This window comes from Lepidochelys kempii, unplaced genomic scaffold (assembly GCF_965140265.1).
Source record: "Lepidochelys kempii isolate rLepKem1 unplaced genomic scaffold, rLepKem1.hap2 scaffold_137, whole genome shotgun sequence".
NCBI lineage: Eukaryota > Metazoa > Chordata > Testudines > Cheloniidae > Lepidochelys > Lepidochelys kempii.
The window spans coordinates 146,906-168,205 of record NW_027333603.1 but is presented as its reverse complement, the minus strand read 5'-3'; the positions used below and the strand labels follow the sequence as shown (position 1 = coordinate 168,205).

The window sequence follows — 21,300 nt, the reverse complement described above, 5'->3', positions numbered from 1 at the left end:
TCCGCCCAATCCCCACAGACACACGTCCTCCCCCGCCCCCAGCAGAAAGGGGTTTGGGCACCAGGCCCTAGGGAAGGGGCTGGAGCGCCCCAGGTCCTTTGCCATGTGTCCTGCTTTGCTGGCATCTGGGCTGTGGGGTAGCGTTGCCCCCGGACGGCCATGGGGCCATTGTAGGTGCCGGGCGAGTCCGGCAGCCTGACCGCAGTCTGTCCCCTAGCAGGGAGAAGTATGGAAACGAGCCTTCCGGGCTGGTGCTCAGAGCTGGGCAGAGAAGGTCTCAGGCTGGGGGGTCCCGAAGACTTTCCAGATCTCTCCCTCCTGAGCCGCGATGGGAGCGGGTCGGATCCTGGGGGCCGGGAGCCGCTGGGCTGGGGCTCTGCTCGTGACACTGACGGTGCTGAGAACCCACCTGGCTCATTGCTCACTGCAACCCTGTGCAGAGCCCCGTCCTAGGTGGCTGCTGGGTGTATCAGGGGATGGGACCCCACAGGCCATTGGGGACCCCATTCTGGGTCGGTGCTAGGTGTATTGGGAGGGGCTGGATCCCACCCAGCCTGGGGAGCCCAGTCCCAGCAGGCGCTGGGTGTAACGGGGGAGGAGGAGGTTGGACCCACATGCCGCTGGGGGCTCCGTGCTGGGCAGACGCTGAGTATGTCGGGGGATTGGACCCCACAAGCTCTGGGCACCCTCTGCCTTTCCCTGTGTACCCCCTACTCGGGGTCCCACCTGCCCCCCACTCTCCTCGTCTCTCCCATTCTTTCCCTGGTGTCCTCTCCATCCGTGGGTGCTCAGTGTTACTGTCATTCTCCTCCCTCACCCCACATCTCCCTGCTCTCTCCTCAGGCTGCCCCACATCCTGGGAGGGTGGCTGCGGGGGAGAGCTTTCCTTGCTGCTCCAGGGGCCCCCGGCTGTTCCCCACCGGGCTGCTGAGCTATAAGTCCCAGGACAGGTGGGTCCTTGAGCTAAGGGGTCTCCCCTCCCCGGAGCATTTCCTGTGTCAGCACAATGCTGTCCATAGCCTGAGCACTCCTCAGCAACCCTACAATAACAACCCAGCCTCCCCACAGCCCAGCGCTCCCCAGCGACCCTACAATAACACCCCAGCCTGTCCACTGCCTAGCGCTCCCCTGCGACCCTACAATAACACCCCAGCCCGTCCACCACCCAGCGCTCCCCAGCGACCCTACAATAACACCCCAGCCCGTCCACCGCCCAGCGCTCCCCAGCGACCCTACAATAACACCCCAGCCTGTCCACCGCCCAGCGCTCCCCAGCGACCCTACAATAACACCCCAGCCTGTCCACCGCCCAGCGCTCCCCAGCGACCCTACAATAACACCCCAGCCCGTCCACCGCCCAGCGCTCCCCTGCGACCCTACAATAACACCCCAGCCCGTCCACCGCCCAGCGCTCCCCTGCGACCCTACAATAACACCCCAGCCCGTCCACCGCCCAGCGCTCCCCTGCGACCCTACAGTAACACCCCAGCCTGTCCACCGCCCAGCGCTCCCCTGCGACCCTACAATAACACCCCAGCCCGTCCACCGCCCAGCGCTCCCCAGCGACCCTACAATAACACCCCAGCCCGTCCACCGCCCAGCGCTCCCCAGCGACCCTACAATAACACCCCAGCCTGTCCACTGCCTAGCGCTCCCCTGCGACCCTACAATAACACCCCAGCCCGTCCACCGCCCAGCGCTCCACCACCCAGCGCTCCCCAGCGACCCTACAATAACACCCCAGCCCGTCCACCGCCCAGCGCTCCCCAGCGACCCTACAATAACACCCCAGCCTGTCCACCGCCCAGCGCTCCCCAGCGACCCTACAATAACACCCCAGCCTGTCCACCGCCCAGCGCTCCCCAGCGACCCTACAATAACACCCCAGCCCGTCCACCGCCCAGCGCTCCCCTGCGACCCTACAATAACACCCCAGCCCGTCCACCGCCCAGCGCTCCCCTGCGACCCTACAATAACACCCCAGCCCGTCCACCGCCCAGCGCTCCCCTGCGACCCTACAGTAACACCCCAGCCTGTCCACCGCCCAGCGCTCCCCTGCGACCCTACAATAACACCCCAGCCCGTCCACCGCCCAGCGCTCCCCAGCGACCCTACAATAACACCCCAGCCTGTCCACTGCCTAGCGCTCCCCTGCGACCCTACAATAACACCCCAGCCCATCCACCGCCCAGCGCTCCCCAGCGACCCTACAATAACACCCCAGCCCGTCCACCGCCCAGCGCTCCCCAGCGACCCTACAATAACACCCCAGCCTGTCCACCGCCCAGCGCTCCCCAGCGACCCTACAATAACACCCCAGCCCGTCCACCGCCCAGCGCTCCCCTGCGACCCTACAATAACATCCCAGCCTGTCCACCGCCCAGCGCTCCCCTGCGACCCTACAATAACACCCCAGCCCGTCCACCGCCCAGCGCTCCCCAGCGACCCTACAATAACACCCCAGCCTGTCCACCGCCCAGCGCTCCCCAGCGACCCTACAGTAACACCCCAGCCCGTCCACCGCCCAGCGCTCCCCTGCGACCCTACAATAACATCCCAGCCTGTCCACCGCCCAGCGCTCCCCTGCGACCCTACAATAACACCCCAGCCCGTCCACCGCCCAGCGCTCCCCAGCGACCCTACAATAACACCCCAGCCTGTCCACCGCCCAGCGCTCCCCAGCGACCCTACAGTAACATCCCAGCCCGTCCACCGCCCAGCGCTCCCCTGCGACCCTACAATAACACCCCAGCCCGTCCACCGCCCAGCGCTCCCCAGCGACCCTACAATAACACCCCAGCCCGTCCACGGCCCAGCGCTCCCCAGCGACCCTACAATAACACCCATCCCGTCCACCGCCCAGCGCTCCCCTGCGACCCTACAATAACACCCCAGCCCGTCCACCGCCCAGCGCTCCCCTGCGACCCTACAATAACACCCCAGCCCGTCCACCGCCCAGCGCTCCCCAGCGACCCTACAATGACAACCCGGCCTGTTGTGAGGCAGCAGGGAGGGGGGAGTGTTGACCTGGGAATGTTCCCTGGGGACCGGAGACCTGAGAGCCTGTCACCTGAGCCGGGAGGGGGATGGAGGAGGTAACACCTCTGCCGAGGAATGTGAACAGAGGCTCCAGGAGGGAGCCTGCTGGGGGGTTGGTTTCAGTTTCGGGCTGGGTGTGACTTTGTCCATCTCTTGGTGTGGCTCTGGGCTGCTGTTCTACCTGGTAACAGGCTGGTCAGCGCACTCACCACTGCTCTAACCGGCTACACCCCACTCCCCTCCTACACTGGGGTGAGAACCCAGGAGTCCTGGCTCCCAGCCCCCCTGTCCTAACCCACTGGACCCAGCCCCCTCCCAGAAGGTGGTGCCATTGGGGGAGGCCGGGTTTGGGCAGGGGACATGGAGCAACGCTACATATTAAGGGCACAGACCGGGCCCCGTGGGGGGAATTCCCCCCCCACCCCCACCCCCAGACTGGGGTAGAACCCAGAAGTCCTGACTAGCCTGCCCCCTGCTTGAACTCACGAGACCCCACTCCCCTCCCAGAGCTCAGGATAGAACCCAGGAGTCCTGAATAGCCCCCACTCCCACCACTCGAGCCCACTCCCCCTCCCCAGCCAGGACTATTATTATTGCTGTATTACCGCAGGGCCGAGGAGCCCGGTCGTGCCCACGACCCCCTTGGGCTCGGTGCTGCCCAGACGCAGAACAAAAACACAGAACCTACCCCTGGAGCCTGGGTCCCTCACACCCAGCTCTGGAGGGGCCCTGCCCCCAGGAGCTCTCAGCCCAGCCCAGCCAGCTGCCTCCCCGGCGCCCTGGGGGGCGTAGTGTTGTCAGGCTCCCTGTGGGTAGCTGGGCCTATGTCCCATGGGCAACCCACTTGCTACCCGGGCACCCCAGCCCAGCCTGGACACCCTGACAGGACCCTTCTGGTTCCCATGCCCCCACCCACACCCACCGCCTTGGTGTATGTAGCCGTGTCTGACCCCTGCACCCAGGCCCTGGCTCCTACAGCCCCTGGTGGGACCCGCTGGGCAGCCCCTCCCTGAAGGGTTTATTGAATGGCACAGGCCAGCGCCGGCTCCATGCGGCTCCTGGATCCCAGCGATCCCACAGCTCCCCCAAGTGTCCAACGTCCCCTGAACGTCCCAGAGGGAGGAGTATCGAGGGGTAGCCATGTTAGTCTGTATCCACAAAAACAACAAGGAGTCCGGTGGCACCTTAAAGACTAACAGATTTATTTGGGCATAAGCTTTTGCGGGTAAAAAACCCAGTTTTTCAGACCTCCCAGGGCCCCGATCCAGTCCTGCCCTCGGGGCCCTCAGCTCTGGAGCCGGGCACGAATCCAGCTCCAAGGTCCATGTCCCCAGGACACGGGCCAATGTCCACACCTGGGCCGGTGCCGCCCTTAGGCCCTGGACTCCCCTGGTCTAACGTCCTGGTAGCCCCTGGAAGGAGAGAGCAGAGGGGATGGGTTAGGGGGTGTAACAGTCCCACCTCCACCCCCAAGAGGGAGAGGACTCACCTGCGTCTGCTCCTCCACAGCACCACGGCCACGGCAGCTACGGCCAGAGCCCCAAGGGTGATGCCCACGGCCAGGCCGGGGCCCCAGCCCCTGCTGTGCCCTGTAAAACAGGGGGTGCCATGCTGGGAACGGGGACAGGAGTATGGGCCCGGGTCCCTCCACCTCTCCTGCAGTCCCTCCCCCTCTCCTCCCACCTTCCCAACCCCTCCTCTTCCCCCCACTCTAGTCCTGCTCCCCCATCCCAATCTTGTACCATTCCCCTCAGCTCCTCCATCCTGCTCCCCCTGGTTCATCCCCACAACCCTCACTCACCCCTCTGCCTCCCTTCATCCCAGTCCCGTTGCCTGGAACCACCCTGTCCCACTCAGGACGTGCAGGAAAAGCCCCCAGAGACCACAACCGCACCCCCCTGGGGACGTGCACCTACCCCAGGGGATCAGCAGGCTCTGGCCCCCCAGGCTGCTGTGCTCCACCCGGCAGGTGTAGCTGTGCCCATCGCCCGGCTCCACGGCCAGGGAGCTGCGCAGCTGGTAGGTCAGGTCCGCGTTGGGCAGGATCCCGCTGGAGCTCACCCGCCCGCCCGGCCCCACCTCCTCCCCGTCCTGCAGCCAGGCCACGCGGATGGGCCGGGGGTAGAAACCGGTGACCCGGCAAACCAGCAGTAACGGCGCGGGGGTCCCGGCTGGGGAAGGCGCTCGGGCAAACACCACAGCGACCGGCCGCTCTGAGACAGGGGGAGAGAGACGGGGCGGGGGAGAGGGGACGATTCAGTCTGAGCCTCAGGGACTCACTAGCCAAACCCAGCTCCATCCCCTGGGCTCAGGCGTTGGCTCCGCTGTCCTGGCCAGGCCCCAATTCTGTCCCCTGCAGTTACCAGTGGTGAGGGAATCCCCCTTCACTTCCTGTCCTAAACGGCTGTGCAGTGCGGCTATGAAATGGCTACGGTGCTCCACCCCAGCTATAGCTGCATTTGTACACCAGGCAAGGGGTCCCTTGATAAACGGCCCCCTGCCCCACCCCAGAGGTGGCTGCATCTCAGTCCAAGGTGAGGGATCTTTGTACAAACAGCCCCCATGCCCAGCCTCAGAGATGGCTGCATAGGAGCACTGGGTGCGGGATCTCTGTATAAACAGCAAATACACCCCACCCCAGAGGTGGCTGCATGGCAGCGAGTGGTGTCCAGCCTCACCTTGCCTCTCCAGAGACTCTTTCCCATGCTGGACAAAGCTCTTGATCTGATTGACACACGTCATTCTCAGGAGAAACTGAAGCGTGATGGCTGTGCTCTTATCCAGGTTGAGAAGGTCCTGGGCGTAGAGCGCCAGCTTGTCGCCCTGCCAAGCGACCCATTTGCCTGCGTCCGCGTCGAAGCTGATAAAGTCCTCCCCATTCACTCCGGTGTCATCGAATCCCCTCGAGGTGCCGTTGGGGTGCAGCTCGCAGCCGAGGGAGCCCTGGGTAATGAAGGGGTCTGAAACAGGAAGGGCAGGGGGATGAGGAGGGGCATCTGGAGGTCCCAGGAGGGGGCAGAAATAGAGAGACGGGGTTAGTAAAGACATAATGTCAGGTGCCATGAGGAGGTTGGGCCATACAAGGGCAGCAGGATTGTGGGGTGGCCCTGGCTGGAGTTAAGGGTAAATTGCAGTTTCTGTTTCAAACTGATTTTTCACGTGCAGTCAGATTGGCTTGAAAATCACTGCGTTAAATTGGTGCCTGAGGCAGAGTTTGTGGTGCAAATTTGGGGTTCCTCGGTCACGGGGTTCCTGAGATACAGACCCCCGCCCAAATGACCTGCTTTCAAAGCGTCAGGCTACATGTCAGGAAAGACCCGGAGCCTCGGCTCAGGGAGTGGGACGTGGGGCCTTTCCCCTCTAGGAAGTTCAAGCTACAATCTGGCCCCAGACCTGGCTGGCTGACTCTGGGGTGGGGAATGGGGTACGGGTGTTTCCCCTCTGAGGGACGCCGGCTCCAAACAGCCTACGGGCCAGGGACTGGCTGTCTTGCCCCCAGGGACACGCTCAGTGGCTGTGGTGAGTGTGTCAGTTCCCAGCACCCCGCTTCGTACTCACAGGCCATTCCCTGCTGCTGAGCTATCCTGTTCACAGTACGGTTGAAGTTGAACAGGTAGTGATGGATCAGCAGCTCCAGGTCCTGCCACTCCTTCGGGGTCAGGCCCCGCTGGGCCCAGGGCTGCAGGAAGCGGATCTGGCAGGTGCTGCAGTCCATGGAGTGGGTCTCCAGGTCGCCCAGCAGGGCCATCCCCTCCATGTCCGTGGAGCTGGCGTTGTGGAAGACATTGATCTGGAGCAGCCGCAGGGTGACAGACGCTGGCGGGAGAGGAGGGGAGGCTGAGGCAGGGAAGAAGAGGAGGACAAAGTGGGTGGGGAGAGAGATTAATGAGTCTCTGTCCCTTAAACAATCCTGCACTCCGGGGTCTCCCTGCTGATCCCTAACCTGTCTCCCCCGTCCTACTCCCGCAGCAAGAGTCACTAGCCCAGCATGGTACTTCCCCACCCTGCCCCTAGTATTACACCATTCACATGCATCCCTGGCAGCAGAAAGGGCAGGAGGGGTCTCCACTTACCAGCCCGGGCCCCCCATTCCCAGGAGAGAAGCAGCAAAGAGAGCAGCATCCTGGCAGGGGAAGGGGGATTCGGGCTCTGGCAGATGTCAGGGCAGCGGGACGTGGGGCCCAGGATCCCCATGTGCTTTCAGTTCCTCCGCATCCTACACGCCTCTACGACAACTTCTCTTTTTCTCTGTGCTTTCTCAGCGCTGTCCCCACGGCTGCCAGCCCCAAGCCAATCAGGGCAGAGGGAGTCGGGGAGCGGGGGCAGCGCGGGAGGGGGATCCCGGCAGCAAGATCAGAACCAGGCCCTGTCCCCGGCAGACTCAGCCTCTGTCCACATTGGCACTTTGTCCGCAAAACTTTTGTCGTTTAGCGGTGTTAAAAACACACTCCCGAAGGACAAGAGTTTTCCTGAGGAAGCGTGCGGTTGTGAATAGTGCTCCTGCCGACAAAGCCACTGCTGCTCCTGGGGGTGGATGTTTTTTGTCGGCAGGAGAGCTCCCTCCTGCCGACAACCAGCTGGGATGCTGCGCGCCTTTTTGCGGCCATGGTGTGTGTGAGACGCCCCCTCCATCTCCTCCAGCCTGCGGTACCGCTGCTCCCAGCAAAGCCCCCGCGCCACAATGGGGCATCAGGCCAGCCCTGCCTGCCCGGGCAGAGCCCCCTGCTGCCCCCCGCCCCGCTCCCTGCAGCCCAGCCCCTAGCGCCGCCCTGGGGCAATGGGGCCAGCCCTGGGCTGTGGACAGGCTGGGGTGTTATTGTAGGGTCACTGAGGAATGCTGGGCTGTGGACAGGCTGGGTTGTTATTGTAGGGTCACTGAGGAACGCTGGGCTGTGGACAGGTATCATGGAGTGTGGGGGAGTCCGGGCCCTGCACCCCTCTTCCTGGGATTCACTGTGATTCCTGGGATTCTCAGCCAGCCAGTAAAACAGAAGGTTTATTGGACAATGGGAACACAGTCATAAACAGAGCTTGTGGGTACAACCAGGACTTCACAGTCAAGTCCTTCAGGGGGTGTGACGAAGTGGGACTGTTCTTAATGTTTCCTCTGAATAGTGTGGGGGTGCCTCAGTTTCCCCTATGAAGTTCTTAAGTATCTAGGGGGTGGAGTAAGGGTGTATGATCACTGCAGAGCCCTAGAGGGCAGGTGTGTGCAGGGGTCTGGACACAGAGAATGGCCGACACCCTGTTTCCTGGCAACTGATGGCCTGGGCCCTTCCCCCCTGCAAGGTGAGAGCTAAAATGTTGGAGAACAAAGGAATCCGGTGACCTCCTGGCCCGGGAAAGGAACAAAGCCCAGAGGAGGAGGGGCTGGAGGGAGTTTCAGTTTGGGGCTGGCTGGGACATGGAGAGAAGGGCAGACGGGGTTGTCTGGCTCACTGCCCCCCAAAATGGACCCAGCTGAGGGGTCCTGTTCTCTGCACCTACAAGCTCTGTGTTAGACCATGTTCCTGTTGTCTAATAAACCTTCTGTTTTACTGTTTGGCTGAGAGTCCCGTCTGACTGCGGAGTTGGGGGGCAGGACCCTCTGGCTTCCCCAGGACCCCGCCTGTGCGGACTCACTGTGGGAAGCACACGGAGGGGCAGAGGATGCTGAATGCTCCGAGGTCAGACCCAGGAAGGTGGAAGCCGGGTGAGCTGTGTGTCCTGCAGACAGGCTGCTCACAGGAAGGCGACTGCCCCAGAGTCCTGACTGGCTTCATGGGGAGCAGTTCCAGAGCATTGCCCAGGGACTCCGTGACAGGTGGGGAGGGCAGGGAGCTTAGACCGCAGCCCTGGGGATCCCTGCAATACCCCCCACACAGGGCTGGGTGCGGTGCTGAGGCAGGCCAATGCAATGGGGGAGAAACACCCCATCATGTCCCTGAGCAGGAAGCTGCTGCCCTGGGAGCAGGGCTATGCGGCCATAGAGAAGGCCCTGGGTGGGCTCTTAACAGGCTGCAGCCGGATCTCTTTGGGGCCACTTGACTGTGTACAGGGACCACTCGCCCTGTCACAGCTGAACCAGATGAGAGGGGCCAATGCCAAGCTCCTGAGGTGGAGTCTGTCCTTCCAGGATTATGAGGTGAGAGTGGTGCTTTGTCCCGGAGAGGGAGGCCTGAACTTCCCCAGGTCACTGGCTAAGGTGACCCTGCTCAGTTCAATCTCCATGCCGGGAGACATGTGAACGTGACATTCTGCGTGTAATATCATATCTCATTGACGGGTGACAGGGCCAGAAAGAGTTATTAACTCACAGACTGACGTGACCCAGGGCTGAACTGTAAAGACTGGTTAGGAAGATCTGGAAATGAAGAGAGGTTTGCAATGCAGCCGGCATGGTTAGAGAGAGAAGGGGAGCTGCGTGCTCAGGTCTTGTGATGTCAGCAAACAAGTCTTGTCTATGGCTGTGGCTTTGATCCAAAGATCAAAAAGGCATATTAATATTTAGGAAGACACTGGAGGGAACTAGTAAGATTGTCTCTATGTCTCTGGGAAGGTTGTGATAACCTGTGTCTGAACTGTTTAATGGAGAAATGACCCTGGGCTAATTGCCAGGATGTTTGGGAGGAGGAAAGTTAAGCCAATTGTTTTCTCAGGCCAAAAGGCTGCAGGAAATGTATAAAGACCCCGGGACCCGATCCTTCTTCATCTCAGATCTGTTTTGGGGTTCAAGAGGGGGAAACCTTAAGCCATAAGGATTGAGATCCCCAGTCACTGACTGGAGTCACCCTGAATATGGACATTGGACTATAACCTGTGGACTGTTTCTAGACTCCACATTCTACAGGCCATTACCCTCTGATCCCACTGAGGATTACCAAAAGAAACTACACCATATGCTCAAGAAACTCCCTGAAAAAGCACAGGCACAGACCTGTGCAGACACATGCCTAGGAACCCCGACCAGGGGTATTCTATCTGCTACCCAAGATCCATAAACCTGGAAATCCTGGACTCCCCATCATCTCAGGCATTGGCACCCTGACAGCAGGATTGTCTGGCTATGTAGACTCTCTCCTCAGGCCCTACGCTCCCAGCGCTCCCAGCTATCTTCGAGACACCACTGACTTCCTGAGGAAACTACAATCCATGGGTGATCTTCCTGAAAACACCATCCTGGCCACTATGGATGTAGAAGCCCTCTACACCATCATTTCACACAAAGATGGACTCCAAGCCTCCAGGAACACTATCCCCGATAACGTCACGGCAAACCTGGTGGCTGAACGTTGTGACTTTGTCCTCATCCATAACTATTTCACATTTGGGGACAATGTATACCTTCAGATCAGCGGCACTGCTATGGGTACCCGCATGGCCCCACAGTATGCCAACATTTTTATGGCTGACTTAGAACAACGCTTCCTCAGCTCTCGTCCCCTAACGCCCCTACTCTACTTGCGCTACATTGATGACCTCTTCATCATCTGGACCCACGGGAAGGAGGCCCTTGAGGAATTCCACCATGATTTCAACAATTTCCATCCCACCATCAACCTCAGCCTAGACCAATCCACACAAGTGGTCCATTTCCTGGACACTACTGTGCTAATAAGCGATGGTCACATAAACACCACCCTGTACCGGAAACCTACTGACCTACTGACTATTCCTACCTACATGCCTCCAGCTTTCATCCAGGACACACCACACGATCCATTGTCTACAGCCGAGCTCTACGATACAACCGCATTTGCTCCAACCCCTCAGACAGAGACAAACACCTACAAGATCTCTATCAAGCATTCTTACAACTACAATACCCACCTGCTGAAGTGAAGAAACAAATTGACAGAGCCAGAAGAGTTCCCAGAAGTCACCTACTACAGGACAGGCCCAACAAAGATAATAGCAGAACGCCACTAGCCGTCACCTTCAGCCCCCAACTAAAACCCCTCCAACGCATCATCAAGGATCTACAACCTATCCTGAAGGACGACCCATCACTCTCACAGATCTTGGGAGACAGGCCAGTCCTCGCTTACAGACAGCCCCCCAACCTGAAGCAAATACTCACCAGCAACCACACACCACACAACAGAACCACTAACCCAGGAACTTATCCTTGCAACAAAGCCCGTTGCCAACTGTGTCCACATATCTATTCAGGGGACACCATCATAGGGCCTAATCACATCAGCCACACTATCAGAGGCTCGTTGACCTGCACATCCACCAATGTGATCTACGCCATCATGTGCCAGCCATGCCCCTCTGCCATGTACATTGGGCAAACTGGACAGTCTCTACGTAAAAGAATAAATGGACACAAATCAGACATCAGGAATCATAACATTCAAAAACCTGTAGGAGAACACTTCAATCCCTTTGAGATTTAAGGGTGCCAATTTTGCAACAGGTTTCAGAGTAGCAGCCGTGTTAGTCTGTATCCGCAAAAAGAAAAGGAGGACTTGTGGCACCTTAGAGACTAACCAATTTATTTGAGCATAAGCTTTCGTGAGCTACAGCTCACTTCATCGGATGCATAAAGTGGAAAATGCAGTGAGGAGGTTTTTATACACACAGACCATGAAAAAATGGGTGTTTATCACTTCAAAAGGTTTTCTCTCCCCACACCCCGCTCTCCTGCTGGTAATAGCTCACCTTACCTGGTCACTCTGCTTACAGTGTATATGGTAACCCCCATTGTTTCATGTTCTCTGTGTATATAAATCTCCCCACTGTATTTTCCACAGTATGCATCCAATGAAGTGAGCTGTAGCTCACGAAAGCTTATGCTCAAATAAATTGGTTAGTCTCTAAGGTGCCACAAGTCCTCCTTTTCTTTTTGCAGATACAGACTAACACGGCTGATACTCTGAAACCTGTCATTGTTATGTTGTATGTGAGCCTGTGTGAGTCTTACTGTTTTGCTCTGAGGTCAGACCCAGGAAGGTGGAAGCCGGGTGAGCTGTGTGTCCTGAAGACAGGCTGCTCACAGGAAGGCGACTGCCCCAGAGTCCTGACTGGCTTCATGGGGAGCCGTTCCAGAGCATTGCCCAGGGACTCCGTGACAAAGAGAAACTGCAACTTACCCTTAACTCCAGCCAGGGCCGCCCCACAATCCCACTGCCCACGTGTGGCCCAACATCCTCATGGCACCTGACATTATGTCTTTGCTCCCCCATCTCTCTATTTCTGCCCCCTCCTGGGACCTCCAGATGCCCCTCCTCATCCCCCTGCCCTTCCTGTTCCAGACCCCTTCATTACCCAGGCCTCCCTCGGCTGCGAGCTGCACCCCAACGGCACCTCGAGGGGATTCGATGACACCGGAGTGAATGGGGAGGACTTTATCAGCTTCGACGCGGACGCAGGCAAATGGGTCGCTCGGCAGGGGGACAAGCTGGCGCTCTACGCCCAGGACCTTCTCAACCTGGATAAGAGCACAGCCATCACGCTTCAGTTTCTCCTGAGAATGACGTGTGTCAATCAGATCAAGAGCTTTGTCCAGCATGGGAAAGAGTCTCTGGAGAGGCAAGGTGAGGCTGGACACCACTCGCTGCCATGCAGCCACCTCTGGGGTGGGGTGTGTTTGCTGTTTATACAGAGATCCCGCACCCAGTGCTCCTATGCAGCCATCTCTGAGGTTGGGCATGGGGGCTGTTTGTACAAAGATCCCTCACCTTGGACTGAGATGCAGCCACCTCTGGGGTGGGGCAGGGGGCCGTTTATCCAGGGACCCCTTGCCTGGTGTACAAATGCAGCTATAGCTGGGGTGGAGCACCGTAGCCATTTCATAGCTGCACTGCACAGCCGTTTAGGACAGGAAGTGAAGGGGGATTCCCTCACCACTGGTAACTGCAGGGGACAGAATTGGGGCCTGGCCAGCACAGTGGGGCCAACGCCTGACCCCGGGGGATGGAGCTGGGCTTGGCTAGTGAGTCCCTGAGGCTCAGACTGAATCGTCCCCTCTCCCCCGCTCCGTCTCTCTCCCCCTGTCTCAGAGCGGCCGGTCGCCGTGGTGTTTGCCCGAGCGCCTTCCCCAGCCGGGACCCCCGCGCCGTTACTGCTGGTTTGCTGGGTCACCGGTTTCTACCCCCGGCCCATCCGCGTGGCCTGGCTGCAGGACGGGGAGGAGGTGGGGCCGGGCGGGCGGGTGAGCTCCAGCAGGATCCTGCCCAACGCGGACCTGACCTACCAGCTGCGCAGCTCCCTGGCCGTGGAGCCGGGCGACGGGCACAGCTACGCCTGCCGGGTGGAGCACAGCAGCCTGGGGGGCCAGAGCCTGCTGATCCCCTGGGGTAGGGGCACGTCCCCAGGGGGGTGCGGTCGTGGTCTCTGGGGGCTTTTCCTGCACGTCCTGAGTGGGACGGGGGTGGGTCCAGGCAGCGGGATTCGGGCGGAGGGAAGCAGAGGGGTGAGTGAGGGTTGTGGGGATGGACCAGGGGGAGCAGGATGGAGGAGCTGAGGGGGACGGGACAGGACTGGGATGGGGGAGCAGAACTTGAGGAGGTGGGAAGGTGGGGGGAGAAAGGGGTGGGATTGCGGGGGAGGCTGAGGGAACACGGTCAGGGGGGCTGAGGGCAGTGGGTCGGGTGGCTGGGGGGGACTGCGGGAGAGGCGGAGGGACCAGGGCCCATACTCCTGTCCCCGTTCCCAGCATGGCACCCCCTGTTTTACAGGGCACAGCAGGGGCTGGGGCCCCGGCCTGGCCGTGGGCATCACCCTGGGGGCTCTGGCCGTAGCCGCCGTGGCCGCGGTGCTGTGGAGGAGCAGACGCAGGTGAGTCCTCTCCCTCTCAGGGGTGGGGGTGGGACCGTTACACCCCCTAACCCATCCCCTCTGCTCTCTCCTTCCAGGGGCTACCAGGACGTTGGACCAGGGGAGTCCAGGGCCTGAAGGGGCGACACCAGCCCAAGCGTGGGCATTGGCCCCTCTCCTGGCGACTTGGACCTGTGCCCTGCTCTAAGCGATTTGTCCTGAATTGATACTGTTGCCGGCACCCAGTGCCAGAGGCAAGCGGCAGCAGGGGTTCGCTGCCCGGTATGCGTCACCCAATAAACACAACGGGGTGGAGAAGCAGAACGGTTTATTTGGAGCTCCAAAGAAGGTGCAGGGAGAACAGAATCTCAAATCCTGCCCACGGAGCCGGCAGAGTCACATACCTTTCTACTCCTCATCTCTGTTGCATTACACATCAGCCAAGTAAACTGCTTCGCCTTACATGGGTTACAACAATACTTTTTCCAGCAACCTTTAACGAGCATTTTAGCAATTCAAAACAACAGCACAGCCTGCTTAGCCTTGTGATTAACGAGGCAAATAAGCGGTTATGGCCTTGTAGCTGGTTCCTGCCGTTATCCTAACGTGGCACCAGCTAAACCTGCACAGAACAGCTCTGTCTGCAGCTGCAGCATTATGTTGGGAGTGCAAGGGCTTTCTCAGGCCAGCCAGGACTGAATTCTGTGAAGGGGGGTTGAGCAAAGAGACTGCCTCAACACTCATGGCCTTCCATCCCCTCGGCTTACCTAGTGGCCATGCCCTGGGACCCCAACAATACTCTCAGTTGTGTCCCGCCAAAGGCCGCATTGTTACAAGGGCGTAGTCGTGCTGGATCCACAGAACCAGGTCAATTAAGCTCTGGATCAGAACCCCACGCTATCCAAATTTGAATTTTGGTATTGTTGGTTAAAGATCAGTAACCATAAGCCAGAAGGAAGGTGCTGAAAGGGAGGAAAGGGCTCGTAGGGGGCGTATGGAACTGCTGGCTGCTGAGGAGAGGGTTCAAGAGATGCAACAAGAAACTGCCAGACTTCAGCTCCAGGTCAAAAAAGCAAGGGAACAACAGCAGAAACTATCCCCTTGAAAGTCCAGTTTCTATCAATGTTGGCATGTTGTATTATCCTGAGCAGTTGTCTGTGTTGAACCAGTTTTGCTACGGCCAGGGAGAGGGTGACTCTAACCTGGGAAAGGAGGCAAATAGCTGTTTGTCTGTGAATGAAGTTTCTGAATGTCTGTCTAATGTCTCAGAAGTGAATCTGGAATTAGATCAAGCATAGAAAGATCTCATTGGTCAGGACAATGTTTCCCAGGAGTAGATTAAAGTGGATGGTCAGGGTGAAGCCCTAACTGAGGAAGGAAAGGGGAGATTTTTGATGGGTGGTGGATTGTGGGCAAGTACAGCTTGTAAAAGTGAACCTCAAAAGGGTGACTGTGGTTTGCTGGAAGTAGCTCCGTGTAGTGTGGAGAACAGCAGGTTACGTGGTAAGGAAGCTGCCCCACTTTCCCAGTATTTGTCTGGAACCAGCCCTGGGTGCTGGGATGAGGGAGAGGAGGACAAGGAAATTTTGGAGGAGCCTAGGCAGCCTTGTGAGCTGATGGCTGTGTCTAGTCAGCAGGGCGGGAAGGAGAGGAGAGTGGAAGAGGAGTGTCCCTGGACCTTACCTGTTAGCTGGGTGGAGAATTGGGACAGGGAAGGAAACGTGCCTGTGTCTGTCAGGGGTATTGACTTGCCTGTGGAGGGAGCTACCCTGATCTCCAAGCAGTTGTCTGTGACCAGCCTTGTGTGCTGGGACAAAGGGAATGAGATCCCAAGCTGTGTGTCTGGTAAAGGAGAAAGTGTGTCCGGCTCTTCTTGGTCTGTGGAGCAAACAGAACGGGCCTTTCAGCCTGTGATGGTTGAGGGTCGTGCAGTTGTCTCAGAGTTGGTTCTGGATACAGCTAAAGCCCAGAAAGGGAATGGTCCTAAGTTTGTGTCTGCTCAGGAGAATGGCCCTGTAACTAGGTCACATCCAGTTAGTGTCTATGTAAAATCCCAGAGACCAGACAATTCTGGTTCTTGTATTTTGCCTGTTGCTTGTGTGTTGTTGGGAAAGGGTGTCGCAACTCTGTCTAATCAGGGTGAGATCCTAACCAGGGCACAAGGAGAGCATGAAGGTGATTTGGTTGAGTTACCCACTAACAGTGTGGAAACTTGCAACAAGGAGGAAAGTTGCAGAGGGAAAGAGGGTACCTCTAACCTTTTATCTAGTAAGTCTATGAGCTTGCCTGAAAGGAGGTGGTGTAAAAATCATCTGGATGGGCCAGAGGTGATTCTGGATGTAAGTGAGACCCAGAAAGAGTCTGTTGTTGCTCAGAAAAATATTCCTTTAGGGCAAGCCTGAGGTGAAGAGGGTAAGGGCAGAATTTCTGTGAGGGGTGAATTGTTGCTCGAAGAAGCTCCTAAGGAAAATAATCCTCATGGTACTTTTGCAAGCAGTTTGCTGCAGCTGAAGGGTGTGAAAGTGATTTAATCAAGGAAGTTTCAGTTCCTAACAGCCAGAAATGTTCTGTTGTGAATGGATCCACTGACTTTCCTGTTGAAGGATCCAGTGTGGATAGCTTTGAGGAGGTCTCAGATGGGGTGAAAGCTGTTTAGAAAGTTAAACAGTCCTATAACCAAGTGGCTGTGTTTGGCCAGCTTGTTGGGGAGACCAGGTTGTTGAGGGAGGAATGTCTCCATGCTGGTTCTGTGAGTGAACAGTATGTGGCCCAGGTTCAGAGGGAAGACTGGGGAGCTGAGTCTGCAGAGCAGAACAGCTGGGCAGTTAATCTCTGGAGAATGCAGGGAAGGGCAGGTCAACTCTCACCTCTCAACACTTGGGATCTGACTTGTAGTCTCTCAGTGGACTTAACGTATAATACCATGTGGAAGCAGAGGTTGGTAATGGAAGGACAACAGAACCTTGCATCTAACATGCCAGTGAAAATGGATGGTATCTCTTTAAGACAGAGTCCAGCCTTGGAATTGGTAACAGTTGAGAACCTGAAAACCAGTAAAGAGGCTAGTGGGTGTGTTGATGAACATTACCTGGCTGACAGAGGGAGAAAGACTTGCTAATAGCTGTTAGCACAGAGAGCACACCCAATGGATTCTGTTAAGCAAGAGAAATCAGGGTTTGATCCTTCAGGGCAAGGAGGAAAGAGAGAACTTAATTTTGCAAAGGGAAGCCACAGGGTAATCCTAAAGGGCCCAAACCCCAATGGCGTTGGGCCAAAGGCGTGGCAGAACAAACATGATTGTAGATGGACACTTGCATATTGCACACCACCACATTGCTTTCCCGGCTAAATGCCAAGATCCCTGTACTATGGACTACATTAATGTTATTAAGATAATGTTGAAATAAGAAACGGTACAGAGTTCAAGCATAGAAGTTTCTGGTTGTCAAGGGGATAAGGTACAGATTATCAAGGGGTGCGAAATTCGATTTAGGAGCTGGTGGAGTAAGGATTACATAATAATCTGCAATCTCCCCGACTGGGGGTAAAAGTTTAACCGGTCAGAGTACAGACATTGCGATATGGGGGTAAGTTATCCACATAACAGCTATGTTCAGGTGTGGAGTATAGTGAGTGGATACGATGGTGGGGATGGGTCTACCCTCATTTGGTGGGATTTAATGTTCAGTGGGTTTACGGTTCCAGTTCATACGGTCCAATGGGGAAAGGCTCTCAGTCCCTTTCCCATAGTGGGTGCACGATGTCGTACCGGCTCACTCCTCCTGGTACTGTCGGTGGCCGGTGATGTGCTCGATGTAGATGTCCCTGGACCATCGGATGGTGTCCGAGACCATGAGGCGCCGCATGAGCCGTGCGTAGCGTCGACTGATCCCGCAGGTCCGCAGCACACGCTCGTTGCAGGGGTCCCAAGTGCCCAGGGCTCCGACGATCAGGGCATCCAGCTGCACCTCGTAGCCCTTTGCTCTCAGGGTGTCAGCCAGAGGGGCGTATTTTTCCAGTTTCCGAGCTCGGGCTTCTCGGAAGGCCGGGGTCCTATTCTCGAAGGGGACCGTGATGTCGATGAGGATGATCTTTTTCTGGGCCTCGTCGGTGACAACCACATCGGGTTGCAGCAGGCTGTCAGTGCCGGGGATGGTGCAGTTCACAGCGACCTCCCCCAGGCTTGGTGCAATGGCTTTCACTAGGTGGTTCTGGATGGCGTTGTGGCGCAGCTGCCAGGCTCTGGAGTGGGGCTTGCAGCTGCACAGGACGTGGGGCAGGGTCTCGTTGGAGTAGCCGCACTTCCTGCAACGCTTGTCTCGGTTCCTGTGGCGGACGGCTCCGTTGAGCGGGACGCAGTTGAGCCAGGCGCAGTGGATCTACACTGGCTCGCTATTAATTGGGTTCCAATCATTTGTCAGAGCTTGTATGGATAAAGTAGCTATGTTCTTTAGCTCTTGGCAAGATCACATGACACCTACATGCTGCAAGAGCAGATCCAATCCACTGTTTTTCTAACCAAGTTTTACCTTGAGTTTGTAAAGAGATTCAATCATGTTATTGAACATGACTTTGATAAATCATTTCTGTTGTACACTGGTACGGCCTCTAACCCAATACTTGCTGTAGTAAGACAGAACCAAGGAGGGGGAGCCCTTGGGATGCAGTCAGTGATGTTTGTGTCATCCCTTCCTGCATCCATTTTGCGTTGGGGGTGTGACGTTATCGACACAAACTGGGACCATATAGATCATTGTTGCAACCAAGGTCCCGTAGTGGCACCAAATCTTGTACAAAGGAGGTCAAATAAGGTGTCTATGAAAAGGTTACGATTTGCTGGTTATGATTATGCTATCTGGATGCATGTATCATTTTTGTATTTAAAGTTATAAGTACAGTGGAGTGGCATCTTACGCAGGGGTTAGGTTCTAACATCAGCGCATAAGGCGAAAATCACGTATAGTCAAAATTACTCTTGAAAATCCCTTAAATCGCCATAAAGTACAGTATACTGTACATGGTTTTGTGTCTACAACCCTGTACAGTAATATGTATAAATATATAATGTATACAGTAATGTACATTATATAATAAAGAGTACATATGCAAAATATAATTTTACAGTGCTGTACACACTCCGATGATTAGTCTTCCTCTTTCTCTGACAACACTATTGCGGGGTCGTCAGGGCTTGATGTCGATCCAGGAGACGGCGGTGACGGAGAGCTTGGGTGACGGAGAGCGAGTCGTAGACGAAGTGGTTGGCTCCGGTTCAGCTCGAGAAGTTGATTGCGTAGTCTCGTCTGCTGCTGGTTGTTTTTCCTTGAAAACCATGGTGATTGGCAACTGTCGCTGTTGTCTCTTGAGCTGCTCAAACATTTCTTGGTACGGTCTCAAATCATCCGTAATACGATGTGTGATTTTGAGGCTTCGTTCCATAGAGGGATCGCATTCACAAATTAAATCATTCAGGTGTTTTGCTGCTTGGAACATGTCAGCAAATTGATGAAGATTCCAATTTGCTGGCTCTTCCTGTTCATCGTCATCATCTTCGTCTTCTGTAGACCGTTTAGTCAGTTCCTCTAACTCTTCATTAGTCAATGTTTCTCTATGGCTCTCAATTAATTCTTCAATTTCTTCCTCAAGGATGTCGACGAAGCAGGCCGGCTCTCCCGCTGTCGTGAAACGCACCTAGCTCTGCCCCAGCAAGGTGCCGGGGGGACTTTGTGGTGCTCATTTGGGGGCAGGTGGTTAAGGGGTTCCTGAGAGAAAGTCTCCCCGGGGGACCTTAGTGCTCCAGCACAGACCCTGGGCTGAGCAGCTGAGCAGAGGAAGCTGGGTCTGTCCCATGCCCCGGGGCAGCGCGGGTTGTGGGGGGAGGCACTATCTTAGCTCTGCATTTCCTGCTCGTGGGCTGGGTGTTTTGTGGTTCGCAAAGGTGTCAGTTTTCAACGTTCAGGGAGGACAGGTGGCACCGTGAGCAGCCGACACGCTCCTTCCACAAAGGCCTTCGGTAGGACACGTGGCCACGAGCCGGGTCAGGGGCTGGGACACGGGGCCTTTCCCCTCTAGGGTGCGCAGGCTACAATCTGGCCCCAGAGCTGGGGGACTGGCTCAGTGGGGTGGAGAATGGGACACGGGGCCTTTCCCCTCTAGGGTGCGCAGGCTACAATCTGGCCCCAGAGCTGGGGGACTGGCTCAGTGGGGTGGAGAATGGGACACGGGGCCTTTCCCCTCTAGGGTGCGCAGGCTACAATCTGGCCCCAGAGCTGGGGGACTGGCTCAGTAGGGTGGAGAATGGGACACGGGGTGTTTCCCCTCTAGGGTGCGCAGGCAGGTGGAGCAGGTCGGAGTGTGGGGGCATGCACTTTTCTGGGGCCCCCCAATTGGCCAGGGCCCTGGGCATGGGCCCCATTTGCCCATTGGCTAATCCGCCACTGGCCCCAGAGTGTGGGGACTGGCTAGTTCAGTGGTGCGAGAAAAGGCATACACGGCCTTTCCCCTTTAGGGGGTCCCCGCTCCAATCTGGCCCCAAGGCAGGAGACTGGCTGGCTTGGGGGAGTCAGGGAATGGCCAATCAAGTGGCATCATATTTGTCACCCTGTCAGGACCCACTCAGTCGCTGCTGTGAGTGTGTCAGTTCTCAGCTCCCTGCTGGGTTTGGGGAGTGACCCCCTCAGACCGCGCCATACTCACAGCCCTCTCCTGCATCCTTAACCGCTTTGTTCATCAGACGGATGAAGCTGGACTGGTAGCGATGGATCAGCAGCTCCAGGTCCTGCCACTGCTTCGGGGTCAGGCCCGCTGGGCCCAGGGCTGCAGGAAGCGGATCTTGCAGGGGCTGCAGTCCAGGGAGTGGGTCTCCAGGTCGCCCAGCAGGGCCTTCAGCTCCATGTCCGCGGAGCTGGCGCTGGGGAAGACGATGGTTTGGAGCAGCCGGAGGGTGAGAGACGCTGGGGGTGGGGGGTGGGAAGGAAAGGGGAGGACGGAGCAGGGTGAGGAACAAGATGAATCAGTGCCAGTCTCCTGAGCACCCCTCATCCCTGGCATCAGGTCTCTCCCTGCCGAACCCATCTCCCCCTGCACCCCACAAGCCCAGCATGGTGCTGCCCCACTTTGACCCTACGATGACATCCCCTACCCCCCCCCGTAGCGAAAAGGTCCAGGTGGGGGGTCCCCACTTACCAGCCAGGGCCCCCAAGCCCAGGAGAGGAGCAGAGGCATAGCCTCCTGGCAGGGGACCTGAGCTGGGCTGGGGAGCAGGGCTGGGGAGCAGGACGCGGGGCTGGGGTCACCCACATGTTCTCGGTTCTGCTCCGGGCCACACATCTCAGCAAACTTCTGCATTTCTCTGGCTCTGCTCGGAGGTGCCCCCCCCCCAGCCCTGGGCCAGTCAGGGCAGGAGCAGACGGGGGATCCCCCCCTTGCGCCAGGTTTCAGAACCAGGCCCTGTCCCAGGCTCACCTCAAGGACGTGAGAGCAGGAAGGGCAGGGGGTGTATTGCTGCTCCCAGCACGG

General features: G+C 57.4%; 1 protein-coding gene across 1 annotated transcript in view; it reads right to left on the bottom strand.

Moving 5' to 3' along the window:
- Positions 1-4,311: 4,311 nt before the first annotated feature.
- LOC140904481 (uncharacterized) overlaps positions 4,312-21,300 on the bottom strand; it is a 32,965-nt gene continuing 15,976 nt past the window's right edge. Inside the window, exons 13-23 of the mRNA XM_073326858.1 lie at positions 20,593-20,735; positions 17,853-17,993; positions 13,702-13,783; positions 13,220-13,269; positions 12,281-12,454; positions 7,113-7,236; positions 6,598-6,876; positions 5,718-6,035; positions 4,956-5,252; positions 4,529-4,628; positions 4,312-4,451 (exon numbers count right to left, since the gene is read on the bottom strand). Coding sequence (XP_073182959.1) covers positions 4,412-4,451; positions 4,529-4,628; positions 4,956-5,252; positions 5,718-6,035; positions 6,598-6,876; positions 7,113-7,236; positions 12,281-12,454; positions 13,220-13,269; positions 13,702-13,783; positions 17,853-17,993; positions 20,593-20,735 — 1,748 coding nt within the window. The 3' untranslated portion in view covers positions 4,312-4,411. The remainder of the gene's footprint in view (positions 4,452-4,528; positions 4,629-4,955; positions 5,253-5,717; positions 6,036-6,597; positions 6,877-7,112; positions 7,237-12,280; positions 12,455-13,219; positions 13,270-13,701; positions 13,784-17,852; positions 17,994-20,592; positions 20,736-21,300) is intronic.